The sequence below is a fragment of the Durio zibethinus genome, chromosome 5 (genome assembly GCF_047325235.1).
Source record: "Durio zibethinus cultivar Kanyao isolate XHJ-2024 chromosome 5, ASM4732523v1, whole genome shotgun sequence".
Taxonomy (NCBI): Eukaryota; Viridiplantae; Streptophyta; class Magnoliopsida; order Malvales; family Malvaceae; genus Durio; species Durio zibethinus.
The window spans coordinates 32,970,641-32,998,213 of NC_143166.1; the positions used below are offsets into that span (position 1 = coordinate 32,970,641).

Genomic DNA, 27,573 nt, shown 5'->3' on the forward strand with positions numbered 1-27,573 from the left:
AATTTTTGGATGGGGGTGGTTGGTTGAGATCATGAGATGCATGGCTGATGGCTCCATATTCATCACCTTTCAAAGTTTCCATCATCATCTCCAATATTCATTCACAATGTAAGATTGAAAGTGACCCATGCTATTTTTATTCTTTTCTTTCTCCTTTCACTAGCTAAAAATTCTCTATTGTTATCTTATAACTCACTCAACAACATGAACTAGAAAACATAAATAGTTATACTTTTATAGTTATAAATTAGAAAAGATCAGTATATGTATGAGTAATTATAATTTTTTTTTAAAGAAGATGCTTCAGGAATCAACACTTTACCATTAACATACACAAAATTTGATGTGATCATATACCTAAAAGCTGGTGATCATACATTAGTTTATTGAAAGCTTTAGTTGAAATGGTTTAGTTGATTTATTCCTTCATCATGTCATTTTGTTAAGGCTTGGAATAATGTAACAAATGCACATTTTGTCATGTCTTGACATGGTTGAGTGGAAGCCATATATACACGTAACTCTGTTAAAGGTCAAGAATGCGATATTGGCACTCACATGGGGGAATTGAGGTGGGTCACCCATGAGTCCATTGTTTCAAAAAAGCAGAATAAATTAGCTCTGAAAGCCCATTTTGCTGTCAATTTACTCATTTTCATTTAACATGTTCATGTTGACTTCTTTAGTCCAATGATTAATCAGGAAAAATATTGTAAAAATGAGTTTTTTATGGAACATGGCTGTTGCTCTTAGGATGATCAGATGAACTCTTACGAAAAATTTTATGAGAAATGAATGATTCGTTTGGATCATTCCATGCTTGCTTTTTTCTTCTTTTTTCCAATGTTGTCCCCCCGTAAGGCAGCTATATAGTATTCGTTTTCAACATATATACACATTATTGGTAGTAAAAAAAGTGAGAATATAATATTTGGAAAAGAACAAAAGATGAAAAATGGGAAAGAACAAAACAATTCTGAACTCAAAATCATTTGATTCCCTTGTATGATAGTTTTCACTTGTTTTCCTTCCTTCAAAATGATTCAAGACAAAAAAGGATTCTGTCGTCTAGTAGAACAGTAACCAGTATCTAACAAACCACATTCTTTCTTTCCTCACACTTCATCTCATTGTTTGCTCACCTCTCTCTTGCTGTCTTTGGTGGAGAAAATGGCAGCTAACTCAGCTTCCCACTGGTTTTTTCTATGCATTACAATGTTGTTTCTAAATGTTATGGTGACTCAATGCAATGTCACCTATGACAGAAAGGCTCTTATCATTGATGGGCAGAGGAGAATTCTCTTTTCTGGTTCTATACATTATCCTAGAAGCACCCCTCAGGTACAATATCTTCTCATTTTTTCATCTCATCCCACATTTTCTTGGGAAAATATCGATCTTGTAGACAACTTTGTGGCAACTTTAGATAGTGAAATGATGTGGATGTAATGCAGATGTGGGAAGGTCTTATACAGAAAGCTAAAGATGGTGGTTTGGATGCTATTGACACCTATGTCTTTTGGAACCTCCATGAACCTTCTCCTGGCAATGTAGTTTGCTACTCTCATCCTTTTTTGTTTTGCTTCGGCTTTTCCCTGGTTTCCTCTGTTTTTTCCCTGTTAGAAGTAACTTTCTTGCCTTTTTTTCTTACGAATTTCCATTTTTCTTTTTTGGGTGTTAGTATAATTTTGAAGGGAGATATGATTTGGTTCAGTTCATCAAACTGGTAAAAAAAGCTGGGCTATACGTTCATCTTCGCATTGGGCCTTATATTTGTGCAGAATGGAATTTTGGGTAATGAATACTTCTTCCATTGTGAAGACAACCTTATACAAGATGTTCATTGATTTTTTCTTTTTTTTTCTTTCCCTAGAGGTTTTCCTGTTTGGTTGAAGTATGTTCCGGGAATTAGCTTCAGAACAGATAATGAGCCTTTCAAGGTAAATAAATGAAAAAAAAAAAAAAAGAAGATAAGCAATGCAAACTTTGTGTGTTCCAAATCAGAGTTAATTTTTTATTGACATATTTTTTCAAGTTTTGCCATTTTTGGTGTTTCAGCAAGCAATGCAAAAATTCACCCAAAAAATCGTCCAAATGATGAAGGATGAAAACTTGTTTGAGTCTCAAGGTGGCCCCATCATCCTCTCTCAGGTATGGCTTAGGTTATATTCCCTATGAGTTTTAACATGCTTGCAAACCATGAAATGGGACATATCCATTTTGCATCAAATTTACTTGTTTCTTCATTTATATTTGCTCAGTTGATAATCAATCTGTTCACTGTTCTGTTTGTTTGCAGATTGAAAATGAATATGAACCTGAAAGAAAGTCATTTGGACCTGCTGGTCAAGCTTATGTTAAATGGGCTGCAACAATGGCTGTTGGGCTGGACACAGGGGTCCCATGGGTTATGTGCAAGGAATATGATGCCCCAGATCCCGTGGTAAGCAAAACAACTTGGATCAGCCATTGATGTTGTCTTTGAAAGCTTCATTCATACTATTAGCCTTGCATTATGAGACTCTGGTGGTGACAGATAAACACATGCAATGGTTTTTATTGTGACTATTTCTCTCCAAACCAACCGTACAAACCCACAATGTGGACTGAGGCATGGACTGGCTGGTAAATTTCGCACCCATCATCAATCAAAATGGGGTTTTTCTCTCCTGTATTTTTCAACTATAAGCTTACCATCTGCCCCTCTCTTTATGTAGGTTTTCAGACTTTGGTGGCCCGAATTACCGCAGGCCAGTTGAGGATTTAGCATTTGCTGTTGCCAGATTCATTCAAAAGGGTGGCTCCTTTGTCAATTACTATATGGTCTGTTAACAACTTTGAGTTCTCAAATAGTTGAATTGTAAAGTTACAGCAATTATTGGATAACATTCATGAACACATTTCAGTTAAAATGTGCAAACTGACTCGTAAAGGCCATTTTCAAAACTGAGAGGAGAAAAACAAATTCCGTCCTTTTCCCTGACAATCATAAGGAAAATTGTGAACTTTGCATCTGGCAAAGGCTAATTAAAATTGCACCAAGCATTTAAAGCTCTTATTTTCTTTACTATTGAAAGGAACATTTATGCACTGCTTTTTTTTTTTTTTCCCTGTTCTGTACTCTGCAGTACCATGGTGGTACCAACTTTGGAAGAACTGCTGGAGGCCCTTTCATTACTACCAGCTATGACTATGATGCTCCAATTGATGAATATGGTAAGAGTTCTAATCCAAGTAGCACCATTTTGACATGTTTTCCGATTTTGGACATCAAATCTTTATATAAACCCACTCCACTCTATCACTTGAGTTAAACCCAAGTGCCTTTCTGACATGTAACTAATGGTATATTGCTAATTTGAAAGGCTTGATCAGGCAACCTAAGTATGATCATCTGAAGGAACTCCATACGGCTATTAGGTTGTGTGAAAAAGCTTTGTTGACTGCTGATCCTAACGTCATAGCTTTGGGAAGCTACGAACAGGTGCCTGGACATTCAGACTAGAATCTTTTTCTGCTTCTTGAATAAATGTGCTTGTTAAAGTCTTACAAGCAAATCAAACTCAATGGAAACTATTCTCAGGCACATGTTTTCTCTTCCGAGTCGGGCGGCTGTGCTGCATTTCTCTCCAACTACAATATGCGGTCAGACGCAAGGGTGAATTTTAATAATATGCACTATGACCTTCCCCGTTGGTCCATCAGCATCCTTCCAGATTGCCAAAATGTTGTTTTCAACACCGCCAAAGTAAGTGATTTGACAATAGTCTGATATTCTATTTTGGATTGCCCATGGTCTACATTCAGTTTCTTTTCGGTTTCATTTAATGTGATGAGATGATAGACCAGATACCATATCTCTTTCCAGGTTGGAATTAAAGCATCTCAAGTGCAAATGCTACCGACAAATGTGAAGTTGGAATCCTGGGAGACATTCAATGAAGATGTATATTCAGTGGAGGATGAGTCACCAATGACAGTCAAGGGTCTCTTGGAACAATTAAACATCACAAGAGATACCAGTGATTATCTCTGGTACACAACCAGGTAAAATTTGGATGATTCTGTCTCAACTGAAATTAAATTGATCTCGACTTTCAATTATTGATTAGGTGATTTTTCCAGTGTCCAAATAAGTTCAGCTGAATCATTTCTTCATGGAGGCAAACTCCCCACCCTCAGTGTGCAATCAACAGGGCATGGCATGCATGTTTTTATCAATGGGCAGCTTTCAGGTACAAGTTTCAGTTTCTCATTCCTGAGCTAGTGCTCATGGGTGCTAAGTAACTGAAAAACTTTTCTACTGCTTAAAACTTACAGGATCAGCCTTTGGGACTCGGCAAAACAGGAGGTTTACTTTTACAGAAAGTATAAACCTGCACCCTGGAATGAATAAAATTTCAATTCTCAGTATAGCGGTTGGATTGCCGGTTGGTTCACCTTATTCCATTTTCATCATAGACCAATTCTTACAATATGAAAACATATGTGGAATCATGACATAAGAAAAAGAGAAAAGTTATATTAACGTGGCATGTGCTAGCACCATATTAAAAGACCATAATGTTTTGGATACGATACAGGTAACTCAAGGATCTAACAATTAGGCTGAGGTCTGAAGCATTAAAACCCCTTTCTTTCCATTGAAAATTTTTGCTGATTTCATCTTCAATTTTTCCTGTTGTTGAAGAATATTGGTTTGCATTTTGAGACATGGGACACAGGAGTCCTAGGACCAGTTGTTCTACATGGGCTAGATGAAGGACAAAGGGACTTAACCTGGCAGAAATGGTCATACAAGGTTGACCGATTCCTCTTCTATGCTTTCATGGTTTCCAATGACTTTCTTCCTCATGATTGTTTCTCTCCAACAGGTTGGCCTTAAGGGAGAAGCTGATAGTCTAGGTTCTCCAAGTTCTATCCCATCAATTGATTGGATCCAAGGATCCTTGGCAGCTCAGAAACAACATCCATTAACGTGGTATAAGGTAAGGGAAATGGATATGAAGCAACGTATATATATCTGTTCCTTGAAAATGTAGCTTAACCAAACTATTACAGCTCATGCAATTATAAAAATGAAACTATCAATTCAACCTTCAGGCATTTTTTGATGCTCCGGAAGGAGATGATCCCTTAGCTTTGGACATGGGTAGCATGGGAAAAGGCCAACTATGGATCAATGGACAGAGCATAGGCCGATATTGGACTACTTCAGCCAATGGTAATTGCAGTGAATGCAGCTATGTCGGTTCATTTCGTCAGACCAAATGTCAATTTGGTTGTGGCAATCCAACTCAGCAATGGTACAAGCCCTCTGAAATCAAACTTTCCTGAATGAAAGATTGTAACACTAGTTAACTTTCTTCCAAACGTGTCATGTTTTCAGGTACCATGTTCCCAGATCCTGGTTGAAGTCAACACAAAATTTATTGCTGGTTTTTGAAGAAATTGGGGGAGATGCATCAAAGATTTCACTGGTAAAACGATTGGTGACAAATAGCTAACTTAAACATGATCTCAAATGACATATTTATTCCAAAAAGAAAGAAAGAAGAAGAGGAAAAGATGATTACATACTCATTATCTCAAATGGAATGTAATACAAAATAGCAAACATTGGCCATTTGTACTGCCAACAATAGGTGGGTTGAGACTTCCAAATAGTGTTCTTGTGGAGGCTGAAAATTGCAAATGAAATTCATGATGGCTAGTCTTTGGACTCTTATTTTTTTTTTTTACAAAAATTTAGAAGTAAATAAATTATTTAGTTTGTAAAATATGTCGTATTTTATAATCTATTTAATTAACAAAAAATTATTATTCAAATTTTTATGTTAAAATAAATTATATTTATCGATTGAGATAAGCTGTGGTACAATCGTAATTTTTTCTAGGTGTTACTGTCAAATTCAATTGTATTTCTATATTAACAATCTTTGCTTGGGATTTTGGCTGCTATTCAAATGCATTCCACAACGCAGTTGAAGGAGGCAAAATTTCAATGCGATGGAATTCAAACCAATCTTAAAATATAATATATCTAAATGTAAATGGATAAGTTTGAATAGCTGGAAAATACATTTGTAGCAACATTTAAAGACAGCAAGCTTCCAAGAAAAGCTTGCGTGGCAGCATCATAAACAGATACTTTCTAGAAACATTTACGTGGCAACAACAGAAGGGGCACCTGAACTTCTGCAAAAGTAATACTGATTGCACCGAATCCGAGCTCCCATTAAAACGTCACCGCAGCTTGAGAATCTTGTAACAGAATCAAATACAACACCCGTACCCTTACTTATAGTTCCTTTTTACTTCCCGTAAAACCCCCCAACTTTCACCTCAATTCCAATCTTATCCCCTCTCCAAACCCTATCAACGCTGATTAAACCCTCCAAACACAACCTCACCATAGCCCCGCAACACCGAATCTAACCTACCCGTCAAAAATAAATTTTGAATTTCTTTTTTATTAAAATATTTTTATTAATTATATTATTTTTAAATTTCTTTTTTGTCAGTCCACAATATCTCTCTAATCCTTGTATTCCTCAACGCCACCCTTTTCTCTTTTTTCTTGTTCTGTTTCTTCCATGGCCAAATCCAAAGCTCCAAGGAGAACTCTAGACTCGTACACAGTCAAACACATCAACAAAACAATTAAAGGTAAGCCAAAAGAAATAAAAAGATGGAAGCAAAGTAAAAAATTTAAAAGAAGGAGAGAGATTGAGAGACAAATTTGTAGTAGTTAAAGGTTTTTCTAAAAGTTGTGATAATTGACAGCGGGGGATTGCGTGTTGATGCGACCATCGGATCAATCAAAGCCGCAATACGTGGCGAGAATCGAGCGGATCGAGGCGGATGCACGTGGAGGAAACGTGAAGGTGCACGTGAGGTGGTACTATAGGCCGGAGGAGTCGATCGGTGGGAGGAGACAGTTCCATGGATCTAAAGAGGTTTTCTTGTCTGATCATTATGATGTTCAGAGCGCCGATACCATCGAAGGAAAGTGTACGGTCCATAGCTTCAAGAGCTATACCAAGCTTGATGCCGTTGGAAACGACGACTTCTTCTGTCGTTTCGAATATAATTCCTCCACCGGTGCTTTCAACCCCGATCGCGTCGCCGTGTATGTTCCTTTCTTTTTTTCCTCTCAATTTTTAGTTTTAATATATGCCCTGATTTCTGCGAGGATACTTATCAGTTAGGCTTATGTTTTCCTTTTCTTTTTTCAAATTTCAGACTTTAGTTGCCTAATTGGCTTATTATTTTTGGTTAATTTTATTTAATAATGTTTTAATCAGTTAAAGGCTTGACTAAGATTAGGTTAGTCAATTTAAGTTGATTATTCATTGACTTGAACATTAGAAAAGAAAATGTTAAATTTTTAGGCTTTATATTTGGATTAATTTATGCTTCGAAACACCAGTGAGGTGCTTGAAATTGTGCATTTTGAGTATTAAAAGTCAAACTTTTTGTTGGTTTCTTTTTATAACTTAATGCTTTGATTAATTTATGTTTGGGGAAAATTTAAAAGTTGATTTTGCTCATAGTCGTGCATTACATATATAAGGTCCCTTAAATTCAAAATTTTATATGGTTTTGTAGGTTAATACATTATTTGTCGGTATATTTAGGTGTAAGTTCCTTCTAAATTATCAAAATTTTATTGATCAAAATGGTGAACTTGTTGGAAGTAGTTCTTTAGAGCAAGTAAACATTTTTGTGAGCTGGAGTGGTTTGCAACTTTGGTTTTTAGATTATTCTATTTAAAATTTATTTTACCTAGTTTGTTATTGTAATGTGGCAGTTATTGCAAATGTGAGATGCCTTACAATCCTGATGACCTAATGGTTCAGTGTGACGGTTGCAGTGACTGGTAAGTTGGATATGCTTAGGAAGATAGCTATTTCAGTTGAGCCTTTTTCCACATCTTGTCTGTTAGGTATTGTGCATGAATATTTTGTATGAAATATGCAAGAAGACTTCTCTCCTGAATGCTTTTCTAGCTATAGTTGATTTTTTAAAAAGAATACTTTATCTTTTATAAGCTTGCACGAAATCAGTTCTCATATATGTCTGCTCAAGGACATGAAAGCAATTTATTTGAGTGGTGGATAGGCTATAGTTTTAGCTGTCATTAATCAGCAGGTGCTATTGCAAAAGATTGGAAGGGTATTATTTTAGCTGCCACTTGAAATAGGAGCCAAAAAGGATAAAGAAGTTTTAAAGTTTGGCCCATTAGTGGAATGATGATACCTTTCTCTCCTTGTCTGCTGTGGAAACAGAACATTATTTTTTGTTCAGTTTGTACAGTGCTAGTATGGCAAGGGTTTAATTAGTGTTTTCTTTTAAGAAAATAGCTCTAAAGAAGTTTCTGGTAGCCCTATGTAGAAGCATTTATAAGTTGTGATGCAATCAAAGTCTTTGTTGTCCTTTGCTGGACATAAAAGGCAGGACACCTGATTTTCTGTGAGAAGGCTATGTCAAAGTGATGGACCTAAGCTTGAATTTATCCATCCCTTTGAGCCTGCTGTGTGGAAGGAGGGGTTTGTCCTCCGGGAATATAGGTCTTTAGCCTTTATACGGTCTGTGTAGTTGATTGTGTTGATATAAATTTTTTTTATATGAATGGTCTTTGCTTAGATGCAGTGTTCACATCTATGGCTCATGGATGTACAAATCAAGAATTGTTGGCATTGAGTTGGTAGATTTTATTAGAGTAGGAAATTTTGGAGAATTACTCACTGAACTTTAGGAACTTGCGTGTATTGTATTTCTATTTTTGTATGTTATATAGAAAGTAATATACATTGTTGAAGATCCAAGCAGTATTCAGAAGTCTGACTGTTGTTTGTGAAATACAAAAACGTTAACATGGGCTGAAGCCTGAAATGGTTAGCATGCTAGTAGAGACAGATTTTTGCTATATTTTCACTTCATGTACCTTCTTAGGTTGAGGTTTGTTCTTGATCCTAGCTGGGACATTTAGTTTCTTTTCTTTTACTTTTAGAAGCTGTCTCAGAAAGACTTTTTCCTCTGATCTACTTTCATGTCTAATTTCAAAGGTTCCTCTTTTCTTTACTCTGAATTCTGTGAATAAAATGCGTACAATTTATCAAGTATGCTGTAGAAACTGTTGCCATATTCAGCATATGACTTTTGATTCAGGTTTCATCCTGCTTGTATAGAAATGATAGCAGAGGAGGCTAAAGGACTTGACCACTTCTTTTGTGAAAGTTGTTCATCTGAAGGTCAAAAGAAGTTGCAGAATTCCCATGCTACTTTCAGACACTCAGAGACAAAGGTATTCCTGCTTGTCCTTCGATTCCTTCTTGGTAGTCATTACTTCAGTCTGGACTCAAGTTAACATGCATGTCTGATGGATATCGAGGTGGCCTTGAAATGCCATTTATTTTATCCACATAAGCAGAATTATTATATCTGGGTCAAATTATATATAATTATTCACCAATGCACAATTATTTGGCCTTCAGGATGAATGTGGGTCAAAATGGTACATTCTTCTTAATTAATCATCAGTTCATGCTGCATTGATGAATAACAGGAATACTCACATTAAAATCCAGATTCTTACCAAAAGGAGGCAGAAGAACCTTCAAAACTTGGTGTTGCTCGTAATTCCCAAGCTATGGTCTCACCTCCCTTTGCTTTATTTCTTATAATCACCAATCTAGTTGGCATGTTTTTTCCGTTATGCATATCTTTGTTTTCGGTGGTTTCAATTTCTCAAATTTAGAAGATTTCAGAGCCAGTGGATCACAGATATGGAAGTATACTGAGTGATGACTTGATGGGTAAGATAGAGTTAGTTGTGTGTATGCTAGTGAGTTTGAATGTGGATTATGTTATTATCACTTGGGAGAATGTTTGAGTAATTTTTATTTAGTAAAAGGAAAGCTATGCTGTTTTTTGTTGAGTTCATGTTAGCTCTGCGTAAAGATAGTACTAAACTTATGCAATAAATTTGTGAAGGCCATGCATGGCAATAGTGAAGAACATAGTGCTAAAGAAACAGCGTATAATCAGTATGCATCAATGTGGTTTACATTGTTCCAGGTTGTTTTATGTCTGCAGGAATCTAGCTCATACCTTTAGAATAAATAGGGGTTTTTGTGACAGCTTGTATGGTTTAAGTTTCTGATTGAACTGTGTTAATGGTATTACACAGCTTGTATATCCTTCAGCTGGTATGTATTTGTGACTGCTACATCAACATTGTGTTTCAGGTGGATACAAAACGACGACGAAGGTGACAAAAAGTACATAAACTCATTGGTTTAGCCAAGAGACTAGAGTTGTTCTCGGTTCTAACCATGTGTAGGCTTGGAGCAAACATGCAGACAAATATATCTGCATCCAAATCTGTAGCCTTGTTGGTCATGATGATTGAGTTGACAGTAACTGGTTTGACAACCTATGTCCTGTTTATATGGTTTGAAGGTCGGTCAGTGGAAGTCAACAATGTGCTTGGTTGTATGTAATCTCATGAATCATGATGTAGGTTTCCCTTCTCTCTCTCACTCTCACTCTCACTCGGGTTGATAGATTAGGGTAATGTATAATCAAAAACTCTTTTTTAGCCTATAAAAAGAGCCATAGATTCCTAGGTTTTGGCTTGTCTCTACTACATTAAAAACTTAGCATAATGAATGGCCTTATTAATAATCTTTGCCAAGTTTGGAGTGCAATTATATATAGTCATCAAATGCTGCTCTACTGGTTTGGTTGTCTTCCTGTAGTCATGGTTCTTCCCCTGGTTTCCTTTGCCTTGTTTCTGGCTCCCTTTGTGAGTTTGACATTTGCCAATTGAGTCGATGGAGTGGTGATTGGAAAAGCAAGTGCTTCATTTAGATATCTCTTCCTTTGGGTTGATTATTGAAGGAGACATCTAACTGTTCGAGTAAATGTGAAACGAAGAAAGAATTATAACTATAAAATGCTTGTAAGTGAATTTACGAGCAATAAGCCAAATATTCTATCTATCAAAGGAAAAAATATTCCGTTGCCGGGACTTGAACCCGGGTCTTTCGGGTGAGAGCCGAATATCCTAACCAACTAGACTACAACGGATATACGAGAATATTGCTCGAAAATATAAATCTACGGTTTTTTTTTTTTTTTTCCTTCCAGCTTTGATGAAGACTTATGGCGACGAACACGAATACTGACAATTGGATGGAAATAAAGGGTAATGGCCGTATTGGTATTTGTGAATAATGGTGGCCAATTTGACATTAATCCATCCAAACAACAGCATGAATCTCATGTGAGTCACATCTACAAGACAGTGTCCTTGGTATTTAGTCTTGTTAAACGCAGACCGTTGTTTGGCTTTTTTCTATGCTAAGCTTGCAACCCAGACAATGTCAGCAAAGATATATATAGCAACAACAATAGTCGCGTGGTTTGGGCAGAAAGTAAGATTCTTTGGAAAAGTTGCATTTTTAAAGCATCTAGAGCCAATATGCTTCTAAGTGGCAATTTAAGTTGGACATTACAAACCTATATATTCACCCTTATCACAGGTGTCGATGTGTTTTGTGAACAGTTAAGATATTAACTAAGCGATTAGAATATAATAAATGAAAAGCGAAAGGCGGAAAGATGCTCGACTGCTGTGTATACGTGGCTTAATTTGAGCGAGCAAAGCAGGGTCAGATAGCCTCGAATTTCCAAACCAACATCGCAACGTGAACATGTTGCATCTGCCAGTTACTCAAAATAAAGACTAACAGTAGAAGATAAGCCGTTCTGAAGAAACCTAAAGAAAGAAAGACTTCCATCTGCATGTCAATAGCAGAGCGCGCCCCACCCCCCCAGCCAAGAAAGAGAAACCCCAGTACTGGACATTTCTGCTTGTGGCTACTTTTATAACGATGAGAACGGCATACATAATGCACCTCAGGTTTTTTTTTTTTCTATTTTTTTTTTGATTTAGGAGAGAACATAACCCTTACAAGGAAAAAAAAAAAAGAGAACTTTGACTAGAAATCAGAACTTTTATGTACTCACAAAACTTTCTTAGCTACTAAATCAAGAGGTGAAGCACAAGTTTTTATTTTTCTCTTTAATGAACAGATTAAATATTTGAAAAATTAAAAAAAAAAAGTTTATGAATTGTTGTTTAATACAATGTAGATGAATTAAAATATTGTCACATGTTTTTTTGTTTATTATATTTATTTATTTATATAATCCAAAGCATAAAACAACTCAGATTAATGTTAGATAAAGTTTTGAGATAATATTTAAATAAATACTTGAAATTTATAAATAAAAAAAAAAAGGAAACAGAAGACTTATATGAGTATTATCCCTATTTTTTTTATCTTTAACAAGCATTTCAACTTTCTCCATCCTACCCTACCAAAAGTACACATAAATTCATTGAAAGGGAATTGTGGAGTGGAGCGGGAAAGGTGAAGAAAAAGATTGGAAATGTTTATTGATTATAATTTTGTATTTAATTTTTTAAAAAAGGGCACAAGAAATTTTTTAAAAATGGGAAACAGCATGTTATCCATTCTCAATGAGAGGATAAAGACTCATCAACTGGATGCCAGAATCTGTTGAAAAACCACATAGAATCAGCTTCAACAGCAAATCCATCATGGTTGCGGTGCCAACTATAATAAGCATGAGTCCGGTTCTTGATATCAAAAATGGCATGACCAAAACTGGCTTCGCGATAAGCTGAATACGCTGGCTGTGGCTCTGTCATGCTACAAATACAAAACAGACATTGACATCAAATCATGCATTAAACCATCACAGAAGAGAAGACCAATATATATATATATATATATATAATGTAATATAAGAACAATCTTTACTTGGTTGCTAAGCCTTCAAGATTCCCTCCATCACCAATGGTGATGTATACAGGTGCAGATGGATCCTTCACAGGAGTGCAAATACCATTTACAACATTGTATGCAATGTTGGATACACGTTCCTGTAATATATGTAAATCAGTAATTAATGAATAATCATTTTAAAAGAATTTCCAGCATTCAACAGATCTTTAAGACTTTAAAAGCTGTTGATGAAGCAACTGTACTCAAATTTAGTAGCTATAAGTGAACAAATGGTTCAAACCCACATAGACAAAGAGCTTACAGATCGTTCATAGGCATGGACATGACCAGCAAATACAACATCAACTTTGTACTGCACAAACCATGGCTCATACATTACTCTCATGGTTTCTCCTTCCATGTAATGGTAGTTGTAGCTATTATACCATGGGCAATGCATAAGAACTATTAACCATGGTGTTTCACTCCTGTTAACTTTTGGTAGCTCCTCTTCAAGCCATTGGTACTGAGGAGTGTATTTACCTGTGGGAAAAATGTCAATAGTTACCAGAGGAATCCAGAATCTAAGTCCACAATTTTGCAAAAGATTTATTTTCTTTACCATAGGCCGAATATGAAGATAAGACTATGATGTACGCTGAAGCTCTCTTTATTGAGTACCAAAAGGGAGCACTACTTTTTGATGCTTGGTAAGGAACATGATAACGATGAGCGTAAGTCTTAAAAGGCTTTGTTTCACCCTGCAACAGAACCATAATCATGTTGTTACCAATTGACTCTGCCAGCAATCTTTGACGTTCAAGGACAAAGCAGTAAAATCAGACAAAACCAAGGTTAAAATCAAAACAAAGAAAAACATCAGTGCCGCTTTTTGAGTACATTAGTCCCAGAGAATGGTGAGCTTCCACAACTGTCATACAACTCCTATTTCCCCATTGCAATTGGTAACCAAAAAAAGGAGGTGGACGAGAGCTATTGGCTACCAAATAGAAAAGAAGTTTATAGCGTTTACAAGTTTATCACAATTAAAAAGAATGAATGCTTACAAGTTCAGGGGCGAAATCAATTTCATGATTTCCTGCAGTCCATATCCATGGTTGATATGCAACACTTCTCTCAACAAACCTTCCCCATGTATCCCATCTTACATTATCATGATTAGGATATCGATCTGCATAAGTAAGATCCCCAAGAAACAATACTGTTTGACCTTTCAGTGGATTTTGTTCATAATGAGTCAGAGTGCTATTTGAATCAAAACTTTGCCCTAGATCCCCTGCATAATGATTTCCAATTTTGATACATCAGCACATCTAAATATAAGCAGTAGGTATTTACTCAAAAACATCCACATAAAGAGCAGCAATCCAGCAACACAAACCAGAAAAGCCCACAACTATCTATCTTGAAGATCAAATAAAAACATCCCACAACAATAACAAGTCTAAAATGTTATCAAATATGTAGCAACTCAAGTGAATGTAATCTTTACTTTTTTAATTACACATGAAAATTCTTATCAGAAACCTCTTGAACTACGAGAAATGATGGAGGCAGCTTACCCATGAGACCAAAGGTGTATGGGACGTCAGGACCGACTTCAGGAGGAGTTGTAAACCAGAATTTTCGCGTAGTATGACCAACACCAACCGCATAGTAATATTTAGTGTTGTACTGTACACAAACAAATAAAGAGACCCAGAATTGAAAACCAAGCATCACGCTGATAGTAATATATAGTTAAGAATTTAGAGTTTATAATGCTCGGTACTTTTATCCAGAAGCCAAGGTGTATAGATTATAGCCTTACAGGCAAAAAACAGAATCGCAAAAGGGAAATTATGAATGTAGCAAATGCTTTGAAACAATGAGATGGTAGAAAGAATTCAACTTTACCTCCAGATTTCTAATGGTGCAGTGATGAATGTAACCAGAGGTGTAATTGTAGAACTTATAGGTTGTGACTTTGCCCTCTGCCTTTTTCTTTTGCTTGCTGTTCTCACTCCAGTAAAGCACCGTACTGGAACCTGGTTCATCCTCAGTCACCCATGAAACAATCACAGCTTTTCCAACATGATCTCCTTGTGTTATATGAACCTTAAATTCAGGATACCCACATGACAAAGCATCCAATAAAGTCAAACTAAAATGCAATAACCCATGTTTTTTCCAGTTTTAATCACCAAGTGCATAAGGAAAGACCAAACCGAGAAATAGCAAGAACAAAACAAAAGGATTGGGCTTTTTTAATCCTCTATGGTTCAGAAAAACAGGAGAGACCAAGGAACTGAGAAAGCACCTGCTGGGGTGCATTGTATCCAGAAGGAACTCGAAAGACATCACTGTGAAGAGGCATATCCACAGTTTTCTCCACTTTCCTGACATAGATGCTGGTCTTTCCTCCGTTACACAAACTCAAATAAAAAGCCAGAAGAACAACAGCTGCCGCAGAAGAAGAAAGAAAGTCCATCTTTGATCTTATCTTCAATGCTCTCCTAATAAGTCAGGCATTTATAGGAGTCGTAAATGGAAAATCAATAATATTCAAATTATGTACGACTATGAACGTGGACCCTTTGAATACTACAAGCCAATGGGTACAATGGAAAAACACTTATAATAAAATTATAGTAGGATGAAAATAATATAATAATAATGACAAAGACTTTGAGGTTGACTTACAGTAATGTAACTCGGACTGCAGCGTTGGAAAACATAGAGTTACTAGGAAGGGTAAAACTGATATTTTATGAGGTGAGATGGATTCTAGTAGTCCGGACTGTATGTTGTTCAAACTGTAATCAGATTCTCACTGTAATCAGTCACCGTTCGATTATTGGATTTAGTATGATTAAATGTATGATGAGCTGATGAATAGAAAAGATGGTACACTTTGTTTCATCGAATGGTTTTTATTCTTTTAAAACTAACATAAACCATAATTATTTATTGAAAACATAAAACACTAGTGACAATTATGGTCTTTAGACCTTCTTTTTTTTTTTTTTCCATTGATTAATTGTTTTCCAATTAAAACACGTATTTGTAGAAAAAAATACATTAAATTTTCCACATGAACGTTTGACCTAATGAAAAGTGGAATTGGTGGTTGCATTATTATGCTTGTAATTTGGTCAAGGATTCTTTCAGCGATAGACCTGTTCATAAGTTAAATGATTCGTTTAAATTTTAAAATGATTTGGATAAAAATTAAAATTTATTGAATGAATTTGAACATAATTTTTAATTTTATTTAAATTTTAGGTTAGATTTTAGATAAAAAATTTAAAATTTAAATTAATCCAAATTCACATATATATATATGAATTTTTTATTTTTATAAATATATAATTCATATATATAAATTAAAATAAAAATTATATATTTTATTAAACTTAATTTTTATTTTAAATTTATATATATATATATGAATTGAATATAATTTCATTAAATTAAATTATTTAATTTTTATTATATAAATTAAATTTAATAAGTAAATTTGAAGTTTATTTTTTTAATTTTAATCTAACTTAAAAAAAATTTAAAATTTAAAATTTTTAATAAAATTAAATTTAAATAAATATATAAATTATTAATATCAAATATGATTTCGACATATGACCTCTCCCATGGTTATAAATAATACATTCCAATATCAATTTATTAAGAGAGATTTCATTGTGAAAATAAAATCATTTGCATTTGCATATGCATTTGAAAACACCAAATCGATTTAGCTTAGACGTAAATAAATTGAAAGAGTTTAGAAAAATATGTTTATTATAATTATTATTATAAAATTAAATACATATATCAAATCTTATTTTTTAAATAATAATACATTTATATATTATAAGCATATATCATAATAAGATATTTTTGTCTCTTTACATAAATATGATAATTTAAAATATAATATATAATATGATTTGAAAAATAAAATAATATGATTTAAAATTAAAAAATTATATATAAATTTAATAAAATAAAAAATATATTATATTTTTATATAACATAAATTATAATATATAATTTTATATAAAATATAATAAAAATATATAAATTACCAATATTTTACTTAATACAAAATCACGATTTACCAAATCTATCTCTGGTAAGATCTAAGATCCATTTTAATCGTAACTTCCCATTTTTTAATCATCGTTTTTGCTTTTGACTCTCCTCCTATGGCTCATGGCTCGTGCCCAACACATTTTTTTTTGTCCCAGCTTTTGTATGGAGGATGTGAAGGACACGCTCGAGAGAAGCGGAGAATAATGTGGGAAAATGAGGTGAGGTAGGGTTGGGAGCAGCGGCAGAAAACATTGGACCAGAACGCCTTGTTGACTGACTTAAAACAGCTGGGCCATGGTTAGTGGGCATTCACTTCAGGCCCACCTCTTTGAAAGTGCGGGCATTCCCATTCGTTTTCGTGTTTACTTTTTTTTTTGTTTTTTGGTAACTTTTGGTTCTCCTTTCCAACTTGGTCCTAAAAGGCAGGCACAGCGTGTCTCATGCCAACGAAAGAGAATTGATTGCCTCCTAATGGATGCATATTAATATTAGAATTGACAGTGATTAGAACCATTTTTTGTGGGAATTTGGCATGTAATAGAGAAAAATCAAGTAAAATCCCAAAAACATGTCATGTAATTTAATGATTTGTATGTTTTGCACTTTCTTTTACGTCTCCTAACCTCGTAGATGATCCGCCATCATCCTCCAATTCTTGTCACACTTTCCTTTTATAAAAAACATGGAAGAAAATGTATTTTCATAGTTGATGATTGCAAATCACAATGATTAAAATATGGAATCTAGAATCGTGTTGTTCTCTTAAGAAAAAAGATAAAATAATTTTAAATATAACAACAGATCAAATTAAAATAAATTTTTATTCACCTATAATCATATTCGATTTTACATAATAAATATTCGAATTTAATATTAAAATATTATTTTTTAATATCCGATTGAATATGATTAAAAATTAATAAAATATTTTTAACTTAAAATATATTTTAAAATATAAATATAAAATTAAATAAACAATAAAAAATATTATACTATATCAAGTCTAACCAAAACAGATTTATTTAAAACTCGACTCTCGCCTCACCTCAACTTAAATTAAAAAAAACCTCAATCAAATCTTAACTGAAACTCAATTTACAAAAAAAAAAAAAAAAAAAAAAAAAAAAGACCCTCAATCGGAACCAGACAGATTCAGGTTAGATTGCTAACCCAAGCCAACTTCATTGTTTTGGGTAGACGAACGAAGGTTGGGCCAGAGTTAGCTTTACATTTGCACAAGAGTTGGGCCTTTTTTTAGGTCTTAGTTTCACCTGACCAAAACAAGCATGGACCAAAACCAATGTCTCAATGTATAGAACCAAAAATTCCTTAGCCCAAAATTTCGACCATACCACAACATGAATTGGAATCTTTGTTTTTTAAGGATCAGGTAGTCATCATCTTCATCGTCTTTGTCTTCCCATAGATGGTGTAAGCAACTGGCCGTAGCCCTAATCAAATGCAAAAGGTGGAACAAAGCTGAAGGAGAAAGAAATTTTAATTTGATAGAAAGTTGTTGGTCATCTTCTCTTGGTTTTGCGGATAAGGGTTGGATATGGTAATCCTAAAATTATGAACAATTTGCTTGAAATGTTTGGTGGCCACAAGTCACGAATGATGCACCTAACTAATATGGTAAACATCTACGGTTTTAAGCTAATGAGTAAATTTCTATGAACAAAAAAAAGAGAGAAGATGGAGAGAATTAAGTGGTGAATTTCATGAGTAATGACGTGAGTAATTATATATTTACATGTAAATTCAATCAATGAAATAGTCAAAGTTGTTGATGATGTAACCATTAAAGTAAAAAAAAAAAAAAGGGTCAAAGTTGTTGATGAAGTAACCATTAAAGTATAAAAAAAATAAGGCTTCTATTTTATCTTTTCTTATATTAGAAAACGGTAAATTAGCTGAGGCAAACAAAATTGTTACAGCCCTAAAAAAGAGTTATTGCAAGGCATCAACGATGAAACGAAAGAAAGGGCAAAACAGTGTCAAAGGTAACCCCAAATTCCCTTAATCCAAATCCAACCAGCCCAACCTCTTCGCTACCTTCATGGAATCCAATTCCCCCATAACGGTTAACAGAAGAGCCCAAAACCCCAAAGCAACTGTCATTCCACCCCAACACTTAACTCCACCTCGTGTCTTTTCTTCGTTGGCCTCTTTTTCCCTCACACCTAAGCAACCTTTCAAAATCCCCAAAATATCCATATGACTGTTAGTTTTGAAAATTGAAGTACCGCATCGAAGTACCTATAAATAACCCACCTTCCTTTCCCTTTTTTCTGCAACTTTCAATATTAAAAAGAAAAAAATGGATCATTGCATTGCCTATTGTCTGTTGGTTATTTTCTCTTTTTTATTCGTTGGCGTGATTTCTACGGAGGCTTTCTCGGCCGAGAGATCGGAAGTTGATCCGTTGATCAGGCAAATAACGGACGGTCACGATGGAGCCGGGTCACAGCTGTTGACAGCAGAGCATCACTTCTCGCTATTTAAGAAACGGTTCAAGAAATCGTACGGGTCGCAAGAGGAGCACGATTATAGATTCAAGGTTTTTCAGGCTAACCTAAGGCGAGCGGCGCGTCATCAGAAGCTTGACCCGTCTGCGACTCACGGGGTGACTCAGTTCTCCGATTTGACACCGGGCGAGTTCAGGAAGACATATTTGGGATTAAGGAGATTGAGACTACCTAAAGATGCGACTGAGGCACCTATTTTGCCTACCGATAATTTGCCTGAAGATTTTGACTGGAGAGAAAAAGGAGCTGTTACACCCGTCAAAAATCAGGTTTTAATTTTAAGAAAATTTAACCTTTGTAAATATTGCTTTTAAAAAATAAAAATAAAAAATTAATTACATTAATTATTTTTTGTTTGTTTGGTGATTAGGGTTCATGCGGATCATGCTGGTCTTTTAGTACAACAGGAGCCTTGGAAGGTGCTAATTTTTTGGCAACCGGGAAACTCGTGAGCCTTAGCGAGCAACAGCTTGTAGATTGTGATCATGAGGTTCGATTTTTTTATACTTCTCTTGAAAAATTTTCTTAATGGGTATGTATGCTTGGATTAATGGTTTGAGCTTGAAAGCGCTAATATTAATTAAATTCATTTTAATTTCAACTTGCCATCATTTATATGATCATTAGATCTTTATTCTTTAGTTTATACTATTGGGTATGATTTTAAGGTGCTACAGTTTCAATCATAATTAAAAGTTACAAACTTCTGAGGTAATTGTGGTAATACAGAAAGAATAACGGTAAAGGGTAATTGGATATTGTTTGGGTTGCAGTGTGATCCAGAAGAAGCAGGTTCTTGTGATTCCGGATGCAATGGTGGGCTCATGAATAGTGCTTTTGAGTATACCCTCAGAGCTGGTGGACTTATGCGTCAGGAGGATTACCCCTACACCGGCAACGATCTTGGGACCTGCAAATTCGACAAGACCAAAATTGCTGCAAAAGTGGCCAACTTTAGTGTTGTTTCTCTCGATGAGGATCAAATTGCTGCTAATCTTGTGAAGAATGGTCCTCTTGCAGGTAAATGAATATAAAATTCATTGTAATTTTAATTTTTATTTTCCTCCTTACCTACTAACATCGTTTGTTTGGCAATATCTGTTTCGTTGTCTGAATGCAGTGGCTATCAATGCAGTGTTCATGCAGACATACATTGGGGGAGTTTCTTGCCCTTACATTTGCTCAAAGCGCCTTGATCATGGAGTATTGTTGGTGGGATATGGTTCAGCTGGCTATGCACCAGTCCGCATGAAGGATAAACCATACTGGATCATTAAGAACTCATGGGGAGAAAACTGGGGAGAGAATGGATTCTACAAAATCTGCAGGGGTCGCAATATTTGTGGCGTAGACTCTATGGTATCAACTGTTGCTGCTGTTAACACCAACTCTCAGTAGGGTGCTAGTTGTTCGTAACACCAGTTGTTTGTATAGTTCATGTTACAATTATTTGGATAAGCTTTAAATTTGTTATGTTTCTGAACTGTGTTAAAACAACTGAAATGTTATCAGAGCAAGTTTAATTTACCTTTTTCGTGAAGTTTTCTTCTTACATCCTCGGTTCACCTTCCTTTAATCTATCATAAAAAATGAGTTAGAAATAAAATTTTACTATATTTAAATAGAAAAATAAATTAAATTAAATAGAAAAATGCTACCACATTTGAAGATACCTCCCAATAACAACCACCGAACCAGAAGGTAAAGAGGCAGTGCTTAGGCTGTAGAAAGCTTTCCTCTACTCCCCCTACAGGTGCATCTAAATTGATTTCTCATCATCTTCAAATGAAAACATCAACACAACTTCTTACCTTCAATTCAGTGCATCAATCACCCTCATTATCTATTGATGCAAATGAAAATGGATAGTACTTGTAACCATCTCCTTCGTAGAATTTATTCTGGAATTCAACCCAGTGAAGTTGCAAAGCATGTAGGACAGCACCAAGGGTTTCCATGATTAGCAACACACAAACGGTTGCAAAAATAAAGACAATGATGCCAACAATGAGAATGATTGTATTGTTAAACCTGTAGCAAGCAAAAAGCATAACATCATCATGCATGTATACATGCCCCTGAAGTTTGGACTTAGATATATGAACTCAAATAACTCATTGAATTAAAAAGAATAAGAAATGGAATGAGTAATAAGAGCAATATCATAAAATATTAAATGCCTAGATTTGTTTTGCTCAGATAAATGTGCAACAGTTAACCCCAAGCAAGGAGAAGAACCTTCTCCTAGAACACAACTGACAACTCTGAGTGAGCAAGACTGCAAAAAGAAAACAAACAGGGCGCAGTTTGCAGTGAGGCTTTACTAAAATCAGATAACATTCATACAAAATAAGCAAAAGAACATAAGTAGAAATGTGTAAATGACTCTCATGGAACATGTTGGAAGGCACAGAGAAATTTATTCATGAAGAGCAGATATTTGTGTCAAAGAACACTCTGACTGTTATCATTGGCAAAAGGCAGAAAAGATAACTTATCCTCATGGTTTTTTTTAATAAGTTTATACAATCACGTGGGTTGCGCATGCACAAAATGAGGCTCATCAAAGACTTGCTCTTTTTGAAACTCAAACCAAAATTAAAATTTTGAAATGGTGTTATTTCAACCAAACATATTTGAGCCAAACCAAAATTAAAATTTGGAAATTAAGCCTTGAAAATAGATATCTACGGAAGAGTAGAGAGAGTGACAAATATTAAAAAAATACTTGACATAGAAATGAGAGCAAGTTAATATTTGAATTTAACTTCATTAAAAATATTTTATAAAAATAAAAAAATGATAAGATTTAAGAAATCCGGTAATGAATTAATTATTTATCTGATTGAATATGAAATAACAGTATCTATTGACTCTATCCAATTAATAGCCCAGTGTCATGACTCTTGACTCAAAAATTTTTTACTTATCCAAACATATATTATAGCCTTTTATTGCATAAATTAGCAAATTTAACAGGCATATTTAGTTACTGTTTGTCATGATGTAAAAATAACAGTAGGAACTAGGAAGAGAACAATGAGAGCCAGTTATTATTTCAATTCAACACCATTAAGAATATTTTATTAAAAGGCAAACATAATATGATATAAAAACTACAGCACTAAATTAATTAATGATCTGATTAAATATGACATAACATATCAACTCTATCCAATAAATAGACCAGTGTCTCGACTCCGAAATATTTTACTCATCCAAACAAACATAGCCTTTTATTGCAAAAATTGGCAACTTTAACCAGAATTATGTTACCCTTTCTCATGATGTAAAAGTCAGTAGGAACTAGGAAGAGAACCATGACAAAGTCACCTGATAAGGACAGCAAACAAAGACATACATTTTGCAAAACAAGCTTATACTCAACCGGCTTAGTATAACTACACTGCAATTTTTCACCATTTGCATTCATTTCAATCAGCTCTGCCACAAGTCCTCCGAGTTTCACCTAGCACATAACAAAGAAAAAAAAAATGAATTCGAGAATAAAATAAAGAAAGCTTTTCTTGGCAATAGATGATGTACCTCTAAGTCATCCACATCAATGTCAGCTCATGCCACTGGTTTTGTTTTAGAACAGAAGCCTGATTTTAGCATTTGCTCCTTGAAACAACAAAACTTGCATGCCATCTCTCCATATTTTTAATCTTCATGAGATGAGATGTCAACAAACAAGGACTAAAAACTAAAATTTGGAAAACAACAATAGCATATTATGGCAACAAGACATGGCATCATAAATCAGTTCACATAGCTTATATGGAGAAGTATGTTACTTCCACCACAATAGAAAGGCAGTAGGGTTAAACATCAATCTTTTGAGATCCTGGAAATTCAGTTGAACTCTTTTTGATTAAGTGTTGTAGAATTATTTATCGTAAACATTTTCGGGCACTGAAAATTTTATTTTCCAGCTATTCAAGAATTTAAATTTTACTACCATATAATTCCCAAGCCTATAGTTCTTTAAAGTAGAAGAAGAAAAAGAAAGATGAGAAGCAACTCGAGCCGCGTTAAATGTGAATATATCAATGTCACTATAAGAGCAGAAAAGAAAATAACTGAGCAGCATAAGTTCGCTGAAAAGGACTCTTCGCCGAATTGAGCTGTAAGACATCACGCAAATAAAAGACATCAGTCTCCAAATCTTCACCAATTGATTCATCAAATCACAAAAAATTATTTTTTTCAATAGATTCTTATAAAATATAAAGAAAAATTGTTGGATAAAACCAAAACCCTAGCATTAGAAATCATAAAAAAAATTCGAAAAAACGATCTCTACTACAAAGAATTCCCGGCACACAGTTCCAGTCTAGGGTTTTTACAAGCTACAATCAGACTCAACCACAGAAATTCAAGTTTTCGATAGAATTGAGCATCGAAGAGTGGCAATAAGAAGTGTTTAAAAGAGTAAAAGACAGCGTAAGGACGTTTTTGAATTGAAGGAGGCCGAGGTCACCGAGACAAGAGACGGTGAGGTAAGCCGACTCCATGTGGATGATGAGATGGACCAATTGCATCGGCTCCTAACGGAATAGATCAATCGGAGGGCAGCATCCTCCACTGACGTCTCCCATTGACTCCCGATAGTTCGATTCTGTTACTTTTTCACGAGAAAGCACACGGAGATCGATCTCTCGAGTGTTTTCCGTACTGGGGAGAGTAGTAGATCGTAGAGATTTCTTCCTCTTCCACTTCCTTACCTCCACAAGCTTCCACGTAAGGCTTTTCCCTTTTACCGTTCAAGTTCTTTTTTGGCCAGATACTGTTCGAGTTCCTTTTTTTTTTATTTTTCATTTCTTTTCAGAATGCTTGAAACATTTATACCCTCCGACTGGTTTATAAGTAGTAGAAATTTCTTTAGTATTACCTTAGTAAGAAACATTTAAAAGTATTTAGATATTGGATGGTGCTGAAAATTATGTTTTAAAAATATTTATCATCGTAGGTGTTTTTTTTGTCCGAAATTTTTTAATGTTCGAAAATCGCTTTAAAGTTAATTAATCTCGATAGAAATGAATTGAATCTAAAAAAAAATTTTTTTTTCAAATTTATTTTTTTATTTATAAAATTTAAAATTAAAATCTTACTCGAAAAATTTTAACTCTTTGTCATTCAATCTAACAAACATAACATAAGCTTTGATTTAATAATAAAAAAAATCTTAAAATTTTGTTTAAAATTTATTTTTTTAATTATATTTAATTAATTATACAAAAATCTCGGCTGCACTCTGACACTCGTAGCCCTTTAAATCCCAGTAACCTATTGCAATAGAAACAGGAACATTGAGCAAACAAATAAAACTGCCAGGATACAGCTTGTGATTACAGAACATGATTTCATATTGGAGCGAGGAAAAAAAATTGAAAAATTAAAAAATTAATTTAAAATTATAATGTTCAATTTGACTCCAATCGATTTATTTTATATTTTATTCAAATCAAATTTAAATATTAAATATATATTATTAAATTTAAATTAAATTTGAAATTGAAAAATTAAAAATTAAAAAAATCGAATACAATTATATATTTTTTAATTTTTATAAAATAAAAATAAAAATTTTATATTAAAATAATATAAAAAATTAAAAATTAAATCGATAAAATTTAATTCGATTAGTATAAAAATTTAATTCGAATTTAAATTAAAATTTAAATTTTTATAATATTATATAATATATTCAAATCATTATCATATTTAATTTCATAGGAGTCTAACCTTAACCTCAACCCTGTCGCCAGGTTTTCCGGTATCCACCAACTTATCATGCACCAACAAGCTCACTGCGTGGTGTCCCTCCTCAGGGATCTCATCTGGTGTCTCCTGGAGCCTCACAATCTGCTTATCCGCAAACCTGGTGTTCGAGCAATAGAAACAATTATTTTTGATCTCATAATAACTCAAACGCATAAATGTTTGATTTCATAGTCACCAAACCTACTTATATAAACAGGCTCAAGTTGAATTGAACTCAATAATGTATAAACATCCTACAAACCTACATATAACATACAAAACGAGAAGAAATTTTGCAATAGCAAAGAATTAAAAATTAAGCATGTTCTAACACCAATGTTTCCAGTTCACTTGTTACATTGGCTTTAGCTAAACAAAATGAAATTTAAACTGGCAGTTACCTGCATCGATTGTGAACCAACGTCATAGAGTTCTTGGCAAGGCACTCTTGCTTTGAGGCTGGAGTCGTGACGATAACGGATTGAGTTGAGATCATAATATTCGATCCAATCGATGATTTTTTTATTTTTTATATACGAATTAATTTGAAATTAATAAAATATTTTTTAATATAAATATAAAATTATATATTAATATAAAAGTAAATAAATAATTAAAAGAATAATTATATATATTAAATCGAATCCATCTAAAACCTAATCTCAACCCGGTCTAACTTGATATCTGATTTGAAAAAAAAAAAAAAATCGATCTTGAGAAGTTAGATCGAATTGTGAGAGATAGATTAAGCTGCCATCGCTATGCTGGAGCATGTCGTAGGCTCAGTTATTCGTCCTTGTAAAATCAACAACAAACAAACATATCCCTTAGCAGCAAAAGTCCAAAAATTAAACCCAAAAAAAAAAAAAAAACAACATCACAACAACAATTACCTCTATCAACAACAACAGGATCAGAATGGTACCCACAAACGATACACCAGAACATTGCTTCCCTAATCTCAGGAAATATGGAACTACATGGAATAACCATCCCCTTCAACGAAACCATCTTCTCAATATCTATATAAACAAACCCAAAATCAACCAACGCACAAAAAAATAATAAAAACAATTTAGGGAAAAGAAAGGAAAACTGACCAATGGGTTGAGATTTCTTATGGAAGTAGAGCTCTTAAGATTATGAATTCGAACTTGCACGGGTTTATCAAACAAAGGATTAATCGAACTAACGATGTCCATCAAAACGATATCGAATATCGCTGAAACCTCCAGGGGATACCTCACCATTTTATTATACAAATCAGAGTCATAATTAAAAACATCATAAGTATCAACGTCAATCCACTGTCCTTCTATTTCAAGCACTCGATGTATCAATCGCGTATACTTTCCTTCTCCATGGATATCATTGCTTAACTCCTGGGTTTCCCTGAAATGTTTGATGAACATTTGGATTTGGATGACATTTTTAACGTCTTGGACGCTAGTATTGGTACCCCAAACGAAGGCATGGGTCGCCTCGTCCATATTGTCGCCGCCATTGGATGACGGTGGTGGGAAATCGTCGGTGGAGGATGGAGTGGCAGCGGCGGGAATATGGGACATGGTTGGGAGGCGACCACGCATGGTGGAACGGGATGGGGTAGGGGTAGATGATGAATTAGCGAAGCGAAGAGGTGGAGTTGCCGTGGAGGAGTGGCGGCGGGCACGCCGGCGACGGTGGACTGGGGAGGAGGTGTTGGCGATGGGGCTGGAGAAGGAATAATCGGGAGAGGATCGACCTGCAAAATTTTAGATTTAAAAAAAAAAAAAACTATAAGTTGTACTATATGTCATAATTCTAGATTTGGAATCTATCGCTAGATATTGATTTTTAGAGAGTCGTCATCAATCTTTTTTTATCTAGATACGATTGGTCACCTAAAGAATCTGTACTTTCAGGGAACACCTAAGTTTAAGAGTCCCTAAAAAAATATGTTCAAATCTACTAACCAGAACAGGATTCGGGAGTTCGGTTACGTGTTAAGAAAGTTATAGCACCCTCACAACGCCCATCAAAAGATGGTACCAACTTAAATTTGTGTTATCCAATAAACCTTAAAATTTTATCGAGTAATTAATTATTAAAAATTATTCTCAATTGACTCTAATACTTTTAGCAGAAAATTGAGAAAATTCTTTACCTCAAGAGTATGCAAGAAAAATTACTGTTTCACTTGCAGAGGCTCCGTCGTCGGATTATTTAAAGAAAAAATAAAAATGAAAATCAAAGTAAAAGGGAAGGAAATGATGATTGTTCTTGTGCAGAGAAAATTGATACTTTCAACTTTTTTTCAAAAATATTTTTTGAAAATTTATTTTTAAAGAAAATTGATACTTTCAACTTTTTCCCAAAAT

The 27,573-nt window shown here is 34.3% G+C and overlaps 6 protein-coding genes and 1 non-coding gene across 12 annotated transcripts; 3 read left to right on the forward strand and 4 right to left on the reverse strand.

Annotated features, from left to right (window-relative positions):
* The first annotated feature begins 1,130 nt into the window (after positions 1-1,130).
* On the forward strand, positions 1,131-5,697 carry LOC111282294 (beta-galactosidase 3-like). The gene is made up of 18 exons (XM_022870320.2): positions 1,131-1,341; positions 1,455-1,550; positions 1,682-1,794; positions 1,874-1,940; positions 2,059-2,151; positions 2,300-2,443; positions 2,537-2,625; positions 2,718-2,823; positions 3,129-3,216; positions 3,366-3,484; positions 3,584-3,748; positions 3,869-4,047; positions 4,126-4,235; positions 4,321-4,430; positions 4,691-4,801; positions 4,875-4,988; positions 5,104-5,306; positions 5,390-5,697. Exons 1-18 carry the CDS (start codon positions 1,171-1,173, stop codon positions 5,505-5,507), a joined length of 2,196 nt encoding a protein of 731 aa, XP_022726055.2. The 5' UTR covers positions 1,131-1,170; the 3' UTR covers positions 5,508-5,697.
* An 808-nt stretch (positions 5,698-6,505) lies between these two features.
* Positions 6,506-10,702, forward strand: LOC111282293 (chromatin remodeling protein SHL-like). 5 transcript variants are annotated; one of them, XM_022870313.2, is made up of 6 exons: positions 6,506-6,669; positions 6,787-7,132; positions 7,814-7,882; positions 9,175-9,310; positions 9,594-9,658; positions 10,254-10,526. In XM_022870313.2, exons 1-6 carry the CDS (start codon positions 6,597-6,599, stop codon positions 10,306-10,308), a joined length of 744 nt encoding a protein of 247 aa, XP_022726048.1. In that variant the 5' UTR covers positions 6,506-6,596; the 3' UTR covers positions 10,309-10,526. The 5 variants fall into 5 exon arrangements, 4 of the variants coding, with proteins under 4 accessions (XP_022726048.1, XP_022726050.1, XP_022726054.1 ...); XM_022870315.2 differs by having other exon boundaries at positions 9,594-9,641; XR_002689227.2 differs by having other exon boundaries at positions 6,507-6,669; positions 9,572-9,641; positions 10,254-10,301.
* A 322-nt stretch (positions 10,703-11,024) lies between these two features.
* Positions 11,025-11,097, reverse strand: TRNAE-CUC (transfer RNA glutamic acid (anticodon CUC)). Its single transcript has one exon. It is a non-coding gene; the product is annotated as a tRNA-Glu (tRNA).
* Positions 11,098-12,447: 1,350 nt separating this feature from the next.
* LOC111282720 (purple acid phosphatase 2-like) lies at positions 12,448-15,335 on the reverse strand. The gene is made up of 8 exons (XM_022870951.2): positions 15,145-15,335; positions 14,742-14,942; positions 14,408-14,519; positions 13,892-14,121; positions 13,447-13,585; positions 13,147-13,367; positions 12,861-12,982; positions 12,448-12,749 (listed from the first exon to the last, which is right to left on the reverse strand). Exons 1-8 carry the CDS (start codon positions 15,313-15,315, stop codon positions 12,554-12,556), a joined length of 1,392 nt encoding a protein of 463 aa, XP_022726686.2. The 5' UTR covers positions 15,316-15,335; the 3' UTR covers positions 12,448-12,553.
* A 3,877-nt stretch (positions 15,336-19,212) lies between these two features.
* Positions 19,213-20,987, forward strand: LOC111282439 (cysteine protease RD19A-like). Its single transcript, XM_022870518.2, has 4 exons — positions 19,213-19,716; positions 19,818-19,937; positions 20,221-20,467; positions 20,568-20,987. Exons 1-4 carry the CDS (start codon positions 19,240-19,242, stop codon positions 20,843-20,845), a joined length of 1,122 nt encoding a protein of 373 aa, XP_022726253.2. The 5' UTR covers positions 19,213-19,239; the 3' UTR covers positions 20,846-20,987.
* On the reverse strand, positions 20,059-21,985 carry LOC111282440 (V-type proton ATPase subunit a3-like). The gene is made up of 5 exons (XM_089761236.1): positions 21,686-21,985; positions 21,259-21,478; positions 21,121-21,194; positions 20,976-21,024; positions 20,059-20,822 (listed from the first exon to the last, which is right to left on the reverse strand). Exons 1-2 carry the CDS (start codon positions 21,844-21,846, stop codon positions 21,274-21,276), a joined length of 366 nt encoding a protein of 121 aa, XP_089617362.1. The 5' UTR covers positions 21,847-21,985; the 3' UTR covers positions 20,059-20,822; positions 20,976-21,024; positions 21,121-21,194; positions 21,259-21,273.
* A 3,209-nt stretch (positions 21,986-25,194) lies between these two features.
* On the reverse strand, positions 25,195-26,927 carry LOC111281684 (DNA replication licensing factor MCM4-like). Of its 2 annotated transcripts, XM_089761518.1 has the most exons (3): positions 26,314-26,927; positions 25,615-26,235; positions 25,195-25,331 (listed from the first exon to the last, which is right to left on the reverse strand). In XM_089761518.1, the coding sequence occupies exons 1-2, from the start codon at positions 26,800-26,802 to the stop codon at positions 26,212-26,214; spliced, it is 513 nt and encodes a 170-aa protein (XP_089617644.1). In that variant the 5' UTR covers positions 26,803-26,927; the 3' UTR covers positions 25,195-25,331; positions 25,615-26,211. The 2 variants fall into 2 exon arrangements, with proteins under 2 accessions (XP_089617644.1, XP_089617643.1); XM_089761517.1 differs by having other exon boundaries at positions 25,615-26,927.
* Between the last annotated feature and the right edge of the window lie 646 nt (positions 26,928-27,573).

Excerpts from the sequence above, each read along its gene's own strand:
- LOC111282294 (XM_022870320.2), top strand. The coding sequence starts at position 1,171 with ATGGCAGCTAACTCAGCTTCCCACTGGTTTTTTCTATGCATTACAATG. Across the intron at positions 1,342-1,454 it reads ATCCTAGAAGCACCCCTCAG|ATGTGGGAAGGTCTTATACA; the intron begins GTACAATATCTT and ends GATGTAATGCAG. Across the intron at positions 4,802-4,874 it reads GGCAGAAATGGTCATACAAG|GTTGGCCTTAAGGGAGAAGC; the intron begins GTTGACCGATTC and ends TCTCTCCAACAG.
- LOC111282293 (XM_022870313.2), top strand. The coding sequence starts at position 6,597 with ATGGCCAAATCCAAAGCTCCAAGGAGAACTCTAGACTCGTACACAGTC. Across the intron at positions 7,883-9,174 it reads TGTGACGGTTGCAGTGACTG|GTTTCATCCTGCTTGTATAG; the intron begins GTAAGTTGGATA and ends CTTTTGATTCAG. Across the intron at positions 9,311-9,593 it reads TCAGACACTCAGAGACAAAG|ATTCTTACCAAAAGGAGGCA; the intron begins GTATTCCTGCTT and ends ATTAAAATCCAG.
- LOC111282720 (XM_022870951.2), bottom strand. The coding sequence starts at position 15,315 with ATGGACTTTCTTTCTTCTTCTGCGGCAGCTGTTGTTCTTCTGGCTTTT. Across the intron at positions 13,586-13,891 it reads TTGATTTCGCCCCTGAACTT|GGTGAAACAAAGCCTTTTAA; the intron begins GTAAGCATTCAT and ends GTTCTGTTGCAG. Across the intron at positions 12,750-12,860 it reads CTTGAAGGCTTAGCAACCAA|CATGACAGAGCCACAGCCAG; the intron begins GTAAAGATTGTT and ends TTGTATTTGTAG.
- LOC111282439 (XM_022870518.2), top strand. The coding sequence starts at position 19,240 with ATGGATCATTGCATTGCCTATTGTCTGTTGGTTATTTTCTCTTTTTTA. Across the intron at positions 19,717-19,817 it reads TTACACCCGTCAAAAATCAG|GGTTCATGCGGATCATGCTG; the intron begins GTTTTAATTTTA and ends TTTGGTGATTAG. Across the intron at positions 20,468-20,567 it reads GAAGAATGGTCCTCTTGCAG|TGGCTATCAATGCAGTGTTC; the intron begins GTAAATGAATAT and ends GTCTGAATGCAG.
- LOC111282440 (XM_089761236.1), bottom strand. The coding sequence starts at position 21,846 with ATGTTCCATGAGAGTCATTTACACATTTCTACTTATGTTCTTTTGCTT. Across the intron at positions 21,479-21,685 it reads CAGTTGTGTTCTAGGAGAAG|GTTTAACAATACAATCATTC; the intron begins GTTCTTCTCCTT and ends TGCTTGCTACAG.
- LOC111281684 (XM_089761517.1), bottom strand. The coding sequence starts at position 26,802 with ATGCGTGGTCGCCTCCCAACCATGTCCCATATTCCCGCCGCTGCCACT.